Source organism: Chiloscyllium plagiosum, unplaced genomic scaffold, assembly GCF_037043375.1.
Source record: "Chiloscyllium plagiosum isolate Xiang-an unplaced genomic scaffold, Cpla_swu_hap1 HiC_scaffold_8, whole genome shotgun sequence".
Lineage (NCBI taxonomy): Eukaryota > Metazoa > Chordata > Chondrichthyes > Orectolobiformes > Hemiscylliidae > Chiloscyllium > Chiloscyllium plagiosum.
The window spans coordinates 85,797,382-85,815,315 of NW_028270146.1; the positions used below are offsets into that span (position 1 = coordinate 85,797,382).

At 40.9% G+C, this 17,934-nt stretch overlaps 1 protein-coding gene across 6 annotated transcripts in view; it reads left to right on the plus strand.

Moving 5' to 3' along the window:
* Window positions 1-17,934, plus strand: part of actn1 (actinin, alpha 1) — a 221,127-nt gene that overhangs the window by 135,577 nt on the left and 67,616 nt on the right. For 3 of the 6 annotated variants that reach the window (XM_087990066.1, XM_087990062.1, XM_087990064.1), the window contains exons 7-8: window positions 9,024-9,105; window positions 15,049-15,134. In XM_087990066.1, the coding sequence (XP_087846192.1) occupies window positions 9,024-9,105; window positions 15,049-15,134 (168 nt within the window). Of the gene's footprint in view, window positions 1-9,023; window positions 9,106-14,745; window positions 14,832-15,048; window positions 15,135-17,934 lie in introns of all 6 variants that reach the window. The other 3 variants (XM_087990065.1, XM_087990063.1, XM_087990061.1) reach the window with 1 other exon arrangement.

Here is a 17,934-nt window from a genome sequence, read left to right on the forward strand (position 1 = left end):
TAAATTTGTGTAGTTCGATACTCGATCTAAATACAAGCCAGGTCTGATATAATGTGATTAGTTCTGTTCTCGCACAATCTTGTGTTATAAGAAAATTGTGCAATAGCCATGCCATTTAAATTAATGGGATCAGAATTACATTATAGCCAGTACCGGTAAGGAAAGTTTATGTTTTACAAATAACAGTCTAAATTCTTCAATCGCATTAAAGCCAATTCATGTTGAAGAATCACGTGTTATAGCAGAACCAGCTCTGTTTTATTTTCCTGTATACGTCCATTGACACATTATCTGTAAATCCCAGGGCAACAAAACTTTCCATTTCTGTGTAATATGTTAAGTTTCAAAAAATGTTTCTGACAAGGGGGTTGTTCTGAATTGAATGGGAAGAATTGTTCTCCCAGGCCTGTATTGTTCAGCCACGATTGGTAACATTGGCAATGCCTACCATTTTACTGCTGCTTAATATCCTTTTCCTCCTGGGCTAGAATTGAGAATTTGCTTATAAAGATGATCAGAAACTGTCCTAGACTTGTGGATCACGACTTTCTGCCTTGCACGGCTCTTTCCTGGCTTATTTGTTGAAGGCCGTGTTTACATCATGTGTGAACAACCTTCTCCCCTCATCCTGGGGAGTTGGGGTCCCAATCAATAGCAGCAGCAGCGAGGACATGGAAAGTCTAAGTTGTGGTGTGTCCTGTGTCTGGGAAGTCATGGTGGCTCTCAGAGCCAGGGACTCAGGTTCGATTCCACCTTCTGGCAATGTCTGTGCAGAATTTGTAGTTCTCCTTGTGCCTGCAGGTGCGCTGGTTTCACCCCACAATCCAAAGATGTGCAGGTTAGGTGGATTGGCCATGCTAAATTTCCCATAGTGTCCAGGGATGTACAGACGAGGTGGCTTAGCCTCAACAAAATGCAGGGTTACAGGGATAGGTTGGGGGGGGGGAGAGACAACAACGCTGTTTGAAGGTACGATGTGGATCCGATGGGCCAAATGGCCTGCCTTCACACTGTAGGGATTCTATGATTCTACTGTCCAATGTTCCGATGCTTTGCAGCTTAAAGCAGATGTGATTGGGACGGAAGGTGGGAATACTGGTGCAGTTGAAAAGGGCAGGTGAAGGGAACAAATGGAATGAAACTGCAAACTTAAATAAGAAGGTGTTCTTGATTGTTATATGTTAAAGCAGAACTTTTAGCAATGGAAATTTCCCTACCCCATTTCAACTAGGCCGGTTAATTTTTTTCTTCATTCTTTAGCAGTCAAATTGTGGGGATAATGTAGGGTGACATTTGTCAACAATACTGGATGGTTGACTCTGTAAATTAAATTAACCAAGTAAGTAGCCTCTATACACTTGCTGTTCTGCTAATTTTATTGGTTTCATTATTAATGTTAAAGTTATGCTTCACTGGGCGAGCTTTGATCTTAATTGCAAAACGCAAGTTTATTTTCTTAGCTGAAGAAAAAGATAAGGAGGAACTGAGGCTTCTTATTAGCTCTCACTTGACCATCCAAGACCTATTTGGGTTGCTGGAAGACTCCTTCACCGTACTTTCTTAACCACTTGCTCCCAAAGCAAAACATGATTTTTCTCTGATTATTCATTTGATAAATGTAGTTTCCACATTATAAAATGCTCAAAGTCTTCAAGAACAGACTCTGAGTCTTGTTGGAATGCTGTTTTGATACAGATATTCACACTGGTCACTGTCTGTAAATTCACATGCAGCTTCAGGGAGACTGGCTGTCCTGAATAATGAGGCTTTTCTACATGTAGACCAATGATGAGAGAGAGGCTTGTGATTATGATATTGCAGCCCAAAGATTTGAAGTTTGAAGAAAAAGGGTCTAATTTGCTCTTAAAATTAATCTATAATGTTGATGCTATTTTTAAGCATCAGTGTGCACTACCTGTGTCTCCATTCTCTTGATTTTCACTTTTCTTTTAATATGTTAAAGAGACTATATAAAGCTGTCTTGTTCTCTACAACCCACAGTAGCAGCAGAATCATCTCTATGTTCTGGAGGTGTGCTTAAGGTCAAATACTTTTACCAAATGAAGCAGATTTTGAATGAATCTGCAGTTTTGCTTGTGCCTGTGTGCAGTCTTACAAGGGAATTTACTGGCTGCTTTAGGTTCTTAATTGTATCGTAACCCTTGTGAAGCAATCAGAGTAATATCCTTAAGTGTGCAACACCTTTTTAGTCCCATACTTAGAAATATCTTATTGCATTTCCCAGTTGTGGAGGGTCATTTCCACCTACTCATCCGTGTAATATGGTCCGTAAGTAAGTCACGATGTTGCAAATTATTGTAGATAAAGTGTACAAGCCAGAACAAAAAAAAAGGAAGTTGACTTGGACACTTCATAGCTTTCAGCTCTTACCCCTTTTCCCATTTTCCCTAATCCTAATTATGTTTGCCAACTTGGTCTCCAAACTTTCAAACCACCCCCCAACCGTAAAAGAAACCATACTCCACTGAGCAAGCAAACCCACAAGAGTGAGCCATATATCGATCGGGGTCAGGGCAAAGACTAATTCCATAACCCCAGCCAAGGATTGAAAACACAACAGATATTGGTGAGAAAAACTGAACAAGAAGTAATTGAAAGCATCAAACAAATATAAGTAGTGAACTCCAGTATGACAGAAATTTAAGCAATAAATATGAATGCCAAGAGAGTGAGCCATCCTCCTACCTACACCCCACATCTAACAGCATTGACCATAGGTTTATATGAAACAAGCAAATTATATTGGAAGTATGGTGAGATGTGAGGATTGTGTTAGAGTATTAGAGTTTGCGAATTGGATCAGCCATGATAAACTATCCCTATTTTACCCACCAATTTTAGTTTTAAAAATCCTGAAGGGATGTCCTACATACGATTGTTTCTAAATAGATTAAAACATAGGAGCAGGAGGAGGCCATTCAGGCATTTGAGCCTGCTCCACCATTCATCACGATCATGGCTGATCTCCAACTCAGTGGTCTAATCTTGCTTTCTCCCAATAACCTTTTGATCCCATTCACCCCAAGTGCTATATCTAGCTGCCTCTTGAATGCATTCAGTGTTTCGGCATCAACTGCTTCCTGTGGTAATGAATTCCACAGGCTCACCACTCTTTGGGTGAAGAAATGTCTCCTCATCTCTGTCCTGAATGGTCCACCCTGAATCCTCAGACTGTGACCCCTAGGTCTGGGTCCACTATCGGGAATATCCTCCCTGCATCTGCCCTGTCTAGTCCTGTGAGAATTTTATAAGTCTCTGAGATCGCCCCTCACTCGTCTGAACTCCAGTGAAAATAATCCTAACCTAGTCAATCTTCCCTCCTACATCAGTCCTGCCATCCCCGGAATCAGCCTGGTAAACCTTAGCTGCACTCCCTCAAGAGCAAGAACATCCTTCCTCAGAAAAGGAGACCAAAACTGCACGCAATATTCTAGGTGTGGCCTCACCAAGGCACTGTATGACTGCAACAACACATCGCTGCTCCTGTACTCGATACCTCACGCAATGAAGGCCAAACATACCATTTGTCGTCTTTACCACAGGCTGCACCTGCATGCTTACCTTCAGTGACTGATGCACAAGGACACCCTGGTCCCATTGCACATTCCTCCCAATTACAGCCATTTACATAGTGATCCGCATCCTTGTTTTTGCTTCCAAAGTGAATAAGTTTACTTTTATTCAAGTTAAACTGCACCTGCCATTGATTTGCCTACTCATCCAACCTGTCCAGATCATGCATCTATTGTTAGAGATACCAAAAGCAACTATCAGACATAGGATTTGTACCAAATTCTGTTGTTGTCTACATCCTTGCTCATTATTGTCATTTATTATTGGGAACATCGGTTGTCATGATGAAATATTGGCAGAGAGAAACTAGCACACGGAAATGTAAAGAGAGAGAATTGAACTGGTGACCATTGGGGTAAAATAAGATTGGTTGAAATGTGTGATGATGTTGCATGTTTATGATGTGGAATCTCTTCTCATACTTCCTGAAGTTGTCTACTTCCACAGGCCAGCACAAAACGTCCTGTCAACAGCCCATACTATCCATTACATCAGTGAATCATACACTGTCCCTGCAACTCCAAATTACTTGGAAATGAGTAGAAAATAAGTTGTTGGATTACTGTGTTGTGGATTGACAGTCATTAATTTAAGTTCACTAGTCAAGAAATACACAGAAGCAAAACATTGATTTAATTTATTATTGTCACATGTATCTAAGTAAAGTGAAAAGGTTTGTTTTGCATTCAGCATTGGCAGATCATACCATTAAAGATCATAGAGTGATTGTGACGTGGAGGTGCCGGTGTTGGACTGGGATAGACAAAGTCAGAAATCACATGACTCCAGGTTATAGTCCAATAGGTTTATTTAATATCACAAGCTTTCGAAGCACTGTTCCTTCCTCAGGTGAAGTGTGATCTGGTGATAGAACAGAGTGAGGAATATTTAGTTATGGTCGCAAAGAAGGCACATAAACGGTGAGATCGACATTAGATTTGAAATTTGAGAGGTCCAAATTAGAAGTCTAATAACAGTGGGGAAGAAACTGTTCTTGAACCTGTTGGTTACATATATTTAAGCTTTTGTATCTTCTGCCTGATGGAAGAGGCTGGAAGAGATTATAAGATAGATCAAGTATTGAGGATGCTAATAATACAATTGATTTTTTTCCAATACCTAAAACCATTCCAAAAGCTGAATAAGCGCTCAATTCTTTCGCAGTTCTCCCAATGAATATTTCTGTGTGATGAAGTACTTGTGAAAGGAAAACTAACTAACTTTGTAAACCATCTTAAACGATTTCCTCTCGACTTGGAACACACAACCTTTTTTTTCCTGGCCTGGGTAGAATGCTCAACACAAGATCCATATCACTTCCTGTTCCATTTGTTAGAACATGCAATGGGCTCAGGCAGTCTTAATCTATAGAATCATGAAAATAAACAGCACAGAACAAAGCATTTGGCCCATCCTGCCAGTTCCATGAAAATGCTGTCAAATTAGTCCCTGTCCCCCAACCGTTTTGACAGTTTCCTCACATTTATTTTCCTTTCCGAGTATAAATGCAAATTCTTTTTGAAATTTATTATTGGATCTACTTCCCAGAGATGCATTCCCGATCATAACTAATCAAGGTGTTTAGGTAAAAATCTTCTCCCCTCTCTCTCTTTTTACAGTTGTCTTAAGTCTGCTTCCCCGTGCGATTTATTTTTCATTCTTCTATTGCTCATTTAACCAGCATTCACTGCCTATTCCTGATTTGCTCTTGACCCGACTGGCCATTTCAGGGAGCAGTTCAGAGTCCATTATGTTGCTATGGATCTGAAGTCATAAGCAGACCAGACCAGATAAGGATGGCAGATTTCATTCCCCAAAGGAAGGAAGATAATGATTATAGTTTCACTATTGCCATTACAGAGATTAGTTTGCAATTCCAGAATTATTATTGCAATTGAAAATCCACTGGATGCCTCATAATTTTGAACTCTTTGATTGAATCTCCCTTTCTTTAAAGAGTGAAATCTCTGTTTCATGTACTAGTTAAAAAAATAAATGATTATATCCTGATGGGAAACTGGAGTTCAGATTGACAAGAGGTTTGAATTCGAGCATGTTCCCCTATGTTATGATCTGGAGAGGAAGGGATATCTGGTTTTGCTCTTTTCCTATTCATTGTTTGATTGCAGAAGATTTTTTTGAATATTTTTAATAGAATGCTGGATAGCCAGGTTCACTATGTACTTGACCATGTCCATTCTTTTCAGAAATAAGCCAGACAGATGTTTTTGAATTGAATACAAAAGTTTATTTTATTGCTAAAAGCTCCTCAAATTTAAAATGCTGAAAATGTTTTGAAATAATCCAGTGACCATTGACCTGTTCAAACTCCACATATGCAGAAACCTACAATTACAGAGTATCTGTATTAAGATTGAGAGTTAACACTTAGAGTTAAACTTGAATAAGGAGAAACACAGATGAAAGAAGGAAGGTCAATAATAAAAACTCAGGGGTTAGGGTCAGGGCTATGCTTACTGGCCAGTCAGCTGTTTGGTCCTCCAATAAAGGACTCATTTTTCACAACAGTGTCTGGTATATTCTGTTTTCTCCTGGAGACCATGTTGTTGAATTGAAATCTTCCTATTACCTGCAGCGAGGCTTTCTAATTGGTCTCTCGACCCACAAGTAGTTCTCAAAGCTTTTGAGGGAATTTTTAGCAAGAGAGTGAGGTGCTGACTTGTTCAATCCAAATTCTGACATTCACATGCACACAGTTGCATGATATCTCTCCATGTTTGTTATATATTCCAAAATGAAGTGAGCAGTATCTATCAGCCATTGCAATAGCTGACATGGTTAATTTTAATGTTCTTAGCATTAACTCCTTGAATCCTCCATCTAGATAAATAGGAGTCATGTTTGGCAGATTGTCTCTGTAGGGGTCACCACCTCCATCCCACAGAGATGTTATTCAGCAATGATATTCGATTCATCTTGAATTTTAGCCAGTGTTCTGTCTCTCTTTCAGTTTATAAACTGTCCTTATAACAATCCAAAGCATGGACACAGCGTATGAAACTTTAACTTGAAATTTGAAATAAACACATGTTTGTAACACTAAGGTTACTTGAGATATTAGAGGGAAAGTCTAGTGTTGTAATGTGTATAAATATGTCATATAAATGATTAGGATGTGAACATAAGAGGTATATAGTAAGTTGCAGATGACACCAAAATTGGAGGTGTAGAGGATCGTGAAAAAGGTTACCTCAGGGTGCACCAAGACCTTAATCAGATGAGTCTATGGGCTGAGGAGTGGTAGGTGGAATTTAATTTAGATGAATGCGAGGTGCTGCATTTTGGAAAGGCAAATCGAAGCAGGACTTATTCACCTAATGGTAAGGTCCTGGGGAGTGTGGCTGAACAAAGAGACCTTGGAGTGCAGGTTCATAGTTCCTTGAAAGTAGAGTCGCAGGTGGACAGGGTATTTGGTACAGGACGTTGGTTAGGCCACTTTTGGAATACTGTGTTCAATTCTGCTCGGGATGTTGTGAAAATTGAAAGGGTTTCAGAAAAGATTTACAAGGATCTTGCCAGGATTTGGAGGGTTGAGCTGGAGGGAGAGGCTGAATAGGTTGGGACTATTTTACCTGGAGCGTTGGAGACTGAGGGGGTGACCTTTATAAAGGTTTATAAAATTATGAGGGGCATGGAGAGGGTGAATAGCCAAAGTTTTTTCCCTGTGATGGGGGAGTCCAAAGCTAGAGGACATAGGTTTGAGGTGAGAGGAGAAAGATTTAAAAAGGACCTAAGGGGCAACGTTTTCACACAGAGGGTGACGAGTGTGTGGAATGAGCTGCCAGAGGAAGTGGTGGAGGCTAGTACAATTATAACATTTAAAAGGCATCTGGATCAGTATATGAAAAAGGAAAAATGTGCAAACTCCACACAGACAGTCGCCCGAGGCCGGAATCAAACCTGGGACCCTGGTGCTGTGAGGCAGCAGTGCTAACCACTGAGCCACTGTGCTGCCCATGGTTAACCAAATCTGAACTGAGATAGACACAGGGAAAGAAAAACAATTATAAGAAAATCAAATAAAATGAAAGACAAAGCAACGGGGAAAAACAAGGTGGCGGACATTTGGATAATCCCAATGTGCTGGCCAAATGTTGGCAAATGGGACTAGATTAATCTGGGATATTTGGTCGGCATGGACTAGTTCGATTGAAGGGTATGTTCCTGTGCTGTACATCTTGACTAAAGGGCTGACCTTTCAGCATGTAGTTGCATGCTTTTGAACTTCCAACAGTATTGGCAAAGTTTAAATTCCTTTTTTTTTTAGAAGGGAAACCTATGCAGAGGCTTCATGAACTGAAATGTAGCTGACTACTGACAGTATTTATAAAAGAAAACAAAACACAGAATTCTGCAAATGTTGGAGATAAAAAAAACAATCTGGGGGAAGTAGTGATAAGTAACGATCTATAATGTTTTCTGAGATGCTGCCTGACCTTCTGATTGCTTCTAGTGTTTTCTTTGTTTCTGATTGTAGAGTCACGTAGCACAGAAGGAAGCCATTCAGCCCTCACATCTGTGCCAGCACATTGGAATTATCCAAATATCCGCCACCTTGTTTTTCCCCGTTGCTTTGTCTTTCATTTTATTTGATTTTCTTTTTTCCTGTGTCTATCTCAGTTCAGATTTGGTTAACCATGGGCAGCACGGTGGCTCAGCAGTTAGCACTGCTGCCTCACAGCACCAAGGTCCCAGGTTCGATTCCGGCCTCGGGCGACTGTCTGTGTGGAGTTTGCACATTCTCCCCGTGTCTTCGTGGATTTCCTCAGAGTGCTCCGGTTTCCTCCCACAGTCCAAAGATGTGCCGGTCAGGTGGATTGGCCAAGCTAAATTGCTGATAGTGTTAGGTGCATTAGTCGGAGGGAGATGGGTCTGGGTGGGTTACACTTCAGAGGGTCAGTGTGGACTGGTTGGGCCAAAGGGCCTGTTTCCACACTGTAGGGAATCTATAAAAAAAAACCCCAGGAAATCTGGGAAGACTATTGCATTTCTCGCATGTCTCCATGTTTTAACAGGATGTTCTGCAATTTGAGGATCATCATTGTTGTAGAGAGTGATTGAGCGGAGTTGCTGTCATTCTGCTTACCATTAAGTTGAAGAAGTTGAAGAATCTTGCTTTATACCCACACTACCATGCTTCACTTCACTGAGTTTGATGTAAACTTTAAAAACGGTGGACCTGATGTTATTATTTATCGTTATATAAATGATTTGGATGTGAAGGTAGGAGGATTGGTTAGTGAGCTTGTAGTTGACAGTGAAGATCATCTCCGAGTGCAATGGGACTTTGATCAGATGGGCCAGTGGGCCAAAGAGTGACAGCAGAAGACTTGAAGACTATAAACAAGGTAGGGGAGCATGTCAGTCTTGAAATCTCCTGTTAATGTTAGCCTTTCTTATTGTCGTAGGATGACCCTTACACCAACTTGAACACAGCCTTTGATGTCGCAGAAAAGTACCTGGACATTCCCAAAATGTTGGATGCTGAAGGTGAGGGGTTTTACGGTTAACATTTTACTGTTATTGATTTACCAAACCTGAATAGATTTTTGTTGCACTGATCTAGTTATAATCACAACATAAACCTATGCCTTTGAATTAAAATTGTTTTACTTACTTAAGAAGGGTAATGAAACATTGCAGTCTTAACCGAGGGAGGGTGTGAAGCTCGGCGAAGCTGCAAGTTGGCTTTATTTACATTCTTTCACAAATTATGCTGTTTCTTATGTATAATTAGCTTCATACTGCATTAACTCCAAGACAGCCATGTGGTGCTGTGGTGCTTTAGACCATATTCCAAGACATGTGGAGCTGAATTGAAATCACTGAAGAACAAGTGAGTTTAATCAGAGGAGCCACGTGATTGTAGAGGGTTATCAAGATGAAAGAGGTTGGAGATGGGGAGACATGACGCCATGGAGGAGACTGAACATGAGGTTGAAAAAGTTAAACTTGCTGTGTTATTGGGCCATGGTCTCTTGACGATCAGTGAGTGCATGGGGTAATGGATGAATAGGATTTAGTGAAAATTAGGACAAATACATGGTTTTTGGATGGCCCCCAAGCTTTTGGAGAATAACGGATGGAAGTGTGATTATGAGATCATGGGGTACTGAGTCAAAAAGTGTGGCGTTGGAAAAGCACAGCAGGCCAGGCAGTATCCGAAAACCCGGAGAGTCAACGTTTCCCTTTGGCTTATGCCCAAAATATTGACTCTCCTGCTGCTCGGATGCTGCCTGACCTGCTGTGCTTTCCCAGCACCACACTTTTTGACTCTGATCTCCAGCATCTGCAGTATTCACTTTCTTCTAGATTATGGGTATAGCCAATCCCAGCGATTCGAATCGTGGAGTAGTGTTATGGGTGAACTGAGGCAGGGAGTTAGAAGGATGACATTGTAGAATGAAGATGTACACCAACGGGTATGTGTCTTTGGTGGTGCTGTGGACATAGGCCAGAAGCTTGCTAGGAGTCAGGTGGGGCACCCAGGCTGCAGAGAACTGATAGTGGCTGATCTGGTAACCCTCAACTCCACCTTTCTGCCTTTTCCTCAATAACTCTTGATTCCCATGCTGATTTAAACATCTGTCTATCTCAGCCTTGAACACACACAACAATCCAGCCTCAACAGTAAAGAATTCCACAGCTTCACTCCTCTCTGAGAAGCTTCTCCTTATCTCTATCTTAATGTGTGAACTCTTGTTTTGAGATTTATGCTGTCTGATCCTAGAGTCCAGCAATGGGAAATAACTTTTCCACATGTACCCTGACAAGTCTTCGGGTTGTATGCTTTTATTAGGTTGCCTGTCATTCTTCTTTATTCCAACAAGTACATGCACAACCTACTCAACCCCTCCTCATAAGACAGTCTCTCTGAAGCAGTTGGCAGCATAGTGAATCTTCTCTGGACTGCCTCCAATGATGCTTTCTCCTCCGTATTCTAGCTGTGGTCTGACTGGCACCTTGTGTAGGTTTGCAAAACCTCCCTGCTTCTATAATCCATTACCTTTGAAACAAAGGCCCCACATTAGAGTGGCACGGTGGCTCAGTGATTAGCACTGCTGCCTGGCAGCATCAGGGACCCGGGTCCGATTCCATTCTCGGACAACTGTGTGTTGGAATTTGCACATTCTCCCCATGTCTGTGTGTGTTTCCTCTGGGTGCTCAGGGTTTTGTCCCACATTCCAAAGATGTGCAGATTAGGTGAATTGGCCATGCTAAATTGCCAACAGTGTCCAGGGATGTGCAGACTAGGTGGATTAGCACTGGAAATGCAACGTTCCAGGCATAATTTAGATAGGTGGGTCTGGGTGGGATTCTCTTTGGAGGGTCGTTGTCGATCAATGGGCTGAATGGCCTATGGGGATTCCATGATTTTCCTTCCGTATTACCTACTGAACCTGGATGCTAGCTTTCTGTGACTCATGGATGAGGCCTGTGATCCTTAGCTTTCTCTACTTAGCTCCTTCATTCTCCCTGCCAAAGTGCATGCCCTCACACTGTATTCCATATGCCAGGTTTCTGCCCACTAAGTTAACCTGTCTCTATCCTCTCTACAGAGTCATGGTTTCATCTTCACCACTTACTTTCTCACCTACTTTTGAGCTCTAATACATTCACTTTCTCCTACTAAGTCATTGAATTTCTATTGCAAATAATTGTGAACTCAGCGCTGATCCCTGTGGTACTCCAATAGTTCCAGGTTGCCATTCTGAAAGTGCCCAATTCATCCTAACTCACTGCCTGGAAACAAAGGTTGGATTATTTCATGTCTGCAAGTTAGTTGGTTGCACTTTGCCTTCTCTAAACAACCTTCCACCTACCCCCCCCCCCCATCCTGAGCAAAGTGATTATTTTTGAGTTGGTGCATATTTGGCAGTATCTCTGGGTTTTTTTTACATAATGTATTAACTTTTAAAGCTTTCCATAAGAAATAAGGACCACAGTCAGAAAGTGGAGGCTTTTAAGTTAGATTAGATTACGTTACAGTGTGGAAACAGGCCCTTCGGCCCAACAAGTCCACACTGACCCGCCGAAGCGCAACCCACCCATACCCCTACATTTACCCCTTACCTAACACTATGGGCAATTTAGTATGGCCAATTCACCTGACCCTGCACATCTTTGGACTGTGGGAGGAAACCGGAGCACCCGGAGGAAACCCACGCAGACACGGGGAGAACGTGCAAACTCCACACAGTCAGTCGCCTGAGGCGGGAAATGAACCCGGGTCTCTGGCGCTGCGAGGCAACAGTGCTAACCACTGTGCCACCGTGCTGCCCACTGCCACTGTGCCGCCCACCTGTGATCAGTTACCTCTGTGATCAGCGTAACTGTGATCAGCCTCTGTCAACGCTGTAGCCCCTCTGTCCCATGACACCTGATTAGGTATGAATGCAACCCCTCTTTATACTGTTAATTTGCATCAGCAGGAGCAAACGCATCACTCACTTCCCGTTCTGCATCCCTCATCCCAACTGCTTCATGCCTCCCTTGACTAACAAATCCAGGAGACAGTCAGGGATGCAGATGTTGGAGTGTCCGAGTCGAAAAGTGTGGCGCTGGAAAAGCACAGCAGGTCAAACAGCATCCGAGGAGCAGGAGGGTCATCGTTTCAGGCCTGAGTTCTTCATCAGAAATCCAGCCCAGAGATAACGAGTCAAGACTGTGACTTCTCATTGCGACTCTTTCTGATGGAAAGTCACAGATCTGAAACATTAACTCTGTTTCGCGCTTTCTCTCTTTGCAAATGTGGTCAGGCCAACTGATTCAGTTTACTTTAAAATCTTTAATGTCCAATTTCTGTATATCCCAAAAGAAACTTCGAGTTGGAGTAATCTAGAAGGTTTTACAAGTTGGAAAGGGTACTTTAAGAGTTAAGAGAGTGAGGCAGAATTGAAATTAGCTGATGATAAGATTTCTTGATTGAATCAGGATGTGTGTGCTGGTAGAAGAGTAGATTTTGTATCAGGTAACCGGTTCTTTGGTAACTGAGAGTTGTTACTCTCTGTAAATTTCAAATTATTCCACCATTTGGTACAGCTAGTATGATTTACCTTGCACAAATCCTAAATGTTGTGATAGTTACTAAATTGGATCATTAGTATATACACTTTTAATAAGTGTAAACGTTTTTATGCCACATTGTGGGGAGAATTGCACCATTTCCCAGGCACTTGTGAGTGTTTTCTGCAGTTAACTTCCCTATATTTTCACATTACTGAGCTCAATCTTCAATAATCCCACGTTACTGCAATGTAGGGAGGAAAAGAAATTCAACATTATCTCTTGCGGTCACATGTCAACTCTCCTCTTTCATAAAACTGTTTTCGTACACCAGTCACAACTGGTGCATTGATTTAGTGCCTTTAACTTCCTAAGGTGCTACACAGAAGCATTACTAAACAAAACATGACTGTGTGCCACATCAGTTCAGATGATCAAATGTCTGGTGAAAGAGAGAGGTTTTATGGAGTGTCTTGTCGGGGGGAGGTAAGGTTATCAGACAGAGGGCAGGGTATTCAAGCGAATTTAGGATTTAGACAACTGAAGACCGTCAATAGAAAAATGATTAAAATCAGTGATGTTGAAAATGTAAGAACAAAGGAGCACAGCTATCTTTGCAGGTTTGTGGGACTGGAGGAGAGGTAACTGTCTAACCAGGATTCACAGATAGCAATCTGCATTTAGTAGACCCAAAGTATGCTGATGACTGCAGTTCTTCCAAGCTGAGCTCTGATAAATCTGATTACGAGTATCTGTCTCTCCCAATGTTTTAAAAAAATGTTTAATTCAGAGTCTGTGTTGGATGGCTTGGGTGTTCTTAGAATTTAATTATACGTTGAAGGTACATCGATACAATGGGCCAAGCCATGTAAATTGCCTACTGGAGTAATTACATGCCATTCAATTTCAATGTCGTATTGGACAAATTCTTCATTGTATTACTGACATTGCTGAATGCATGTCAGAGCTATCTTCACTTACATTGTGAAAGCAATTGTATAGCACCTAATTACTTTTAAAAATCCACCACACTCACTTGTACTTGAATTTACAGCTAAACTATTATAAAGTTTACTTGTTTTGTTATGGATGATGCCTGTTAACCTGCCTGGTGTGTGAAATTGTGTTTTCTCACTGTTAACACTAATTAGTGAAAAGGCATTTTTTTTCCCCTGGGGCAGAGCTTCCTTTTGATAAGGGCATCAAATGCCTCCAGCATTTGTGGCGCTGTTTATTTTGTTGACTGATATGATTAATGCCTTGGATTGTTCAGTGCCACTTTCTCAGCACAAATCATTGGCAGGCACTCTTGGTACAGTAATTGGAAGGGGGAAAACAGCTTTCCAATTTTTGCCCACAATGATCTGGTGCACCATTGAGAGAAAGGAATGCTAACTTTACTGTTAATGCAGAGAAACCTGATCATGTTACTTTGGGTGGGGCCCAGCAGCATCCTGCTATATCCTTCATGTGCAAAACTCAAATTGCAGAGGTAATATATCCTTTCATGTTTTGTTGTGTTACACTGCACGTCCTACAGTTAAATGTGAATGTATTACCTAATACAAAACCTTCTGCTTTCTTTTCTCTCATTATCGTGGTGCATAATAACTGTAGTTCAGCAAATGAAACGGGAGCATTTGTTTAAAAAAAAAAGACGCTTCAACCTGTCACTGTCCTGGCTAATTCACAAGTTGTTGAAATGATTGACATTCATTGGTCATGTTATATTGCTATCTTTTATAACAGTTTTTAATGTGCCTTCTGTTTCTATTCACTGGATTCATTGACAGTACTATTTCATATTGCTAACCTGTTTGAAATAAAAGCCAATTGTTAAGAACAGCAACGGGCCTTAGTTGAATCTGCCATATCATTATTGGATGAATTAAAATTCTCCGGATTATAAGACCTGGATTCCACTCTGCATGGATTGCCTCCAGCTTTTTGATGCAAAAGTCACTACGAGTCTCTTGCCCCAGGTCCTCATGGGTACTACTAATTCTCATCTTTCTTGTGCAATAGAACTGTTTCTAAATGTTTTCTCTCAAGATTCTCAGTAGATGAATATGTTGCATTAATTTACTTTTGCAAAAATAAATCCTTTCCTGTGTTTCCTGACAGACATTGTTGGTACAGCACGTCCAGACGAGAAGGCAATCATGACTTATGTCTCTAGCTTCTACCATGCCTTTTCAGGAGCCCAAAAGGTATCCCAGGAATCCATATTTCTGGCAACAATTGCTTCTCTGGCTAACTATACATTTTTTTTTCTGTTCTGCAGCTGGTATGTGTTTTTCCCCGTGCTGAACTTTCCACTCTTGATATGATCTCCTGTGTTGCATGATTGGAACAGTATGGTTCTTCACTGATTGTACCTTGGCTCACCTTTCTCTTTCCTAATCTTTTCTTGTCTTCCTTGCACAGATCTTATAAGCACGCTTAGGCCGGATGAAAAGGCTGTAATGACCTATGTTTCATGTTACTACCATGCGTTCTCAGGTGCACAGAAGGTGAGAAACCTACCTCACCCCTCTGTAGAATTCCCCTTTGATTTAGATTTTCTAACTCTGGTTTTGATAGATTTAACATCATCCTTTTTTGTTTTCAGTCTGGCTTACAGTGGTCCAGCTAAACATTTTTTTGAATCTAAAGAAGAGCTAGATTAGGTTTTGAACATGCCCATTCATTCGTTCCAAAAGTTCTTCCACAGTCACCCTGCATCTTTGTTCTCATCAGAGAAATACAAGTAAATCTCATCAGTTAGCCAGTCAAATTCTCCTTGTGGCTTTCCCACAAATTGAAGAATGAAAGGGGGACTACATCCTTGTCTGGTGATGACTTCCTCGATCTTTGCTCAGGATTACTTTTAAGATTGGACTCTGGTACATGTGATTGATGTGGTGTTTATTAAATTTCTCAATCATTTATGTTCCTCTTCTAACAAAGTAGAGTGCTGGGCTGTCACTAGTCTGCATTCTTTATCTTATTTTCAGAATGGTGACTTTTTGGAGAGCAATATTTTGGTACTGAACTAGTATCTTTCAAAACACAATCCCAAATTTAGACTGTATCTGCGTTAACCACCCGTATTCTTTTCAGTTTTCAGTCCCTCTTTCATTGTTCTGGTCCAGGCTACTGTCAGTCTAAATGGTTATAGCTGGCTGCTGGGCTTCCCTCCCACCTGCATTCTCATCCCCTAACCCCCACCTCAACATGAATGGTTTCATTTTGTGAGGTAACCTCTTTCCTCCCTGTTTCTCTCCCAGTACCTGCTCTTTTGCATTGTTCATCCTGGAGGACTCAATCTAAAGCCAAGCAAACTCGTATCAAAGTTTGATTGTCTGACACGAAACTGTCATAGTTGGCTTGTTTAAGGCTCCTGCTTCAAATGGGAGAAAAACTAATTACAAAGTTTGATGTTCATCAGTGACTATTGTCAGTTCCTGGCACAAAACTATTTTTCTCCTCATTTCTCATGGTTCTAATCATAACAATTTCCTTTGATCCAGTTATATACAGTACATCAACCCAGAACTTAATATTGGAGGGTCCACAGTAAGCCAGCCACAGATTAGTTTCCAACCCAATAATGTCTTTGTTAAACTAGAAATTTCTACTTCCAATTTCTTGGCTTCATTCTTGAGACTGGTGTCCTTCTCTTTCATAGACTATATCCACTTCCCTTTGTTATATCTTTTGCTTCACTCTTTGGCTTGGCTGGTCCTCAATCTCATGTTCAGCTAATTGTTATGCATTGAATGCTTAATTAATTCCTCCATTATGTTAATGCTTAACGCAAGTTTTTTTTGGTACTCCTGATTTGTGATAAATGTCCTGTACGATTGTAGCTTTTGTAATTTATTTGTTTTCTAGGGCAGAAGCAGATTGTAAATGTGATAGTCTATATGGGGTCTGGGTCATAAGGGCCATGCAGAGCATTGTAATTATGGTTCAACATCAGATACTTGTAACTGTGAATGGAAAACAATTCCTGCAAGTGGTGCCCAATTCATGACATTGTGTATACTTATTAAAACTGATGCATGGAATCATTTTTATGAAGCTTTTACTATGGATTCTTTCTGCTATAAAGTGGGAATACAATGGAAAAGTCATATTAAAACCTTATGTGACTACTTTGGTTTAATGATTATACCACAAAAAGGTTATCGTTTAGCTCTTTGCTAGTCTTTGGAATTAATTCTGTTCCACGTTTTTATTGCTTCCCTAGCGGGGGAGCATGGAAAGTTGACCCAGTTTATAATCAATCCAGCAGGAGGCTGTAACAAAGCCAATTCTGCCTTTTATTTTTATATTTTTCTCCCAACTGGTTGGATTGGACAGTCCTAAATGTGTATTATTGCTTAGCGGAGATTGGGTGCTCATCATTTGGGAAATAATGTAAGTATGTGACCCATCTGTTGGCTTTTGATGGAGGAAGATTTATTCTAATTTATAAATATATCTCTAGAGAGAGAGGGAGAGAGTGTATGTGTGTGTGTGTGTGTGTGTGTGTGTGTGTGTGTGTGTGTGTGTGTGTGTGTGTGTGTGTGTGTGTGGTCCAAGTGCCAGGTCATTTATGAAATTTTATTCTCCTGTGGTTTACTTATTGAACATGATGTTCCCAAGGTCAGTTGATCGGATATTTGTCCATAAATGCCATGTCATCTCTGTCTGTACTGTAGAAACTAAGCACTGCCTGTATGTGAAGGATTTCCTGCAGTTTGCTGAGTTTGTGAAAATGTAAATATGGATGTTCTACTTCTCTCTCTGAATGCTCTTCTCATTGCTTATTTTCCATTTTCATATTAGTGTTACGAGCCTGAGGAAAATGTCTCATGAACTGCTTCCTTCTTCTGTCATCCTGTCCTTAATACCGTGCAGGTATAGGCCCTGGTCTTGGCCAGAGGCTTTCCTTTTGCACTTGCCTCTAATACTGAATTGGTTCTGCTGTGTGTGTCTGTATGTTCATAGAAATTCACCCTTTTAGATATTGCATGAAGTTTTCTACTGGTCTTGCATCTTTTCTCCTTTTGGTATCCTACATATCTACCACTGTTTTGTACATGTCTGAAAGTGCCCCTGTATGCTAACTAATACAGCAGTTTGCCCAAAGTGAGACAGTGGCAATGGTTTTTCTTCAGATCCACAGGCATGCCAAATAATGTTATTTAATATTGGAAATGGATTCTCAAACAGACCCTACCTCAGCCAAACTGGACTAACAGCTTGTGCATCCTCATTGTTATACAAAATCTTTTGTACTGCCAAGTATTTCTCAGTCCACAATGTACATTGAGAGGTTTCCAA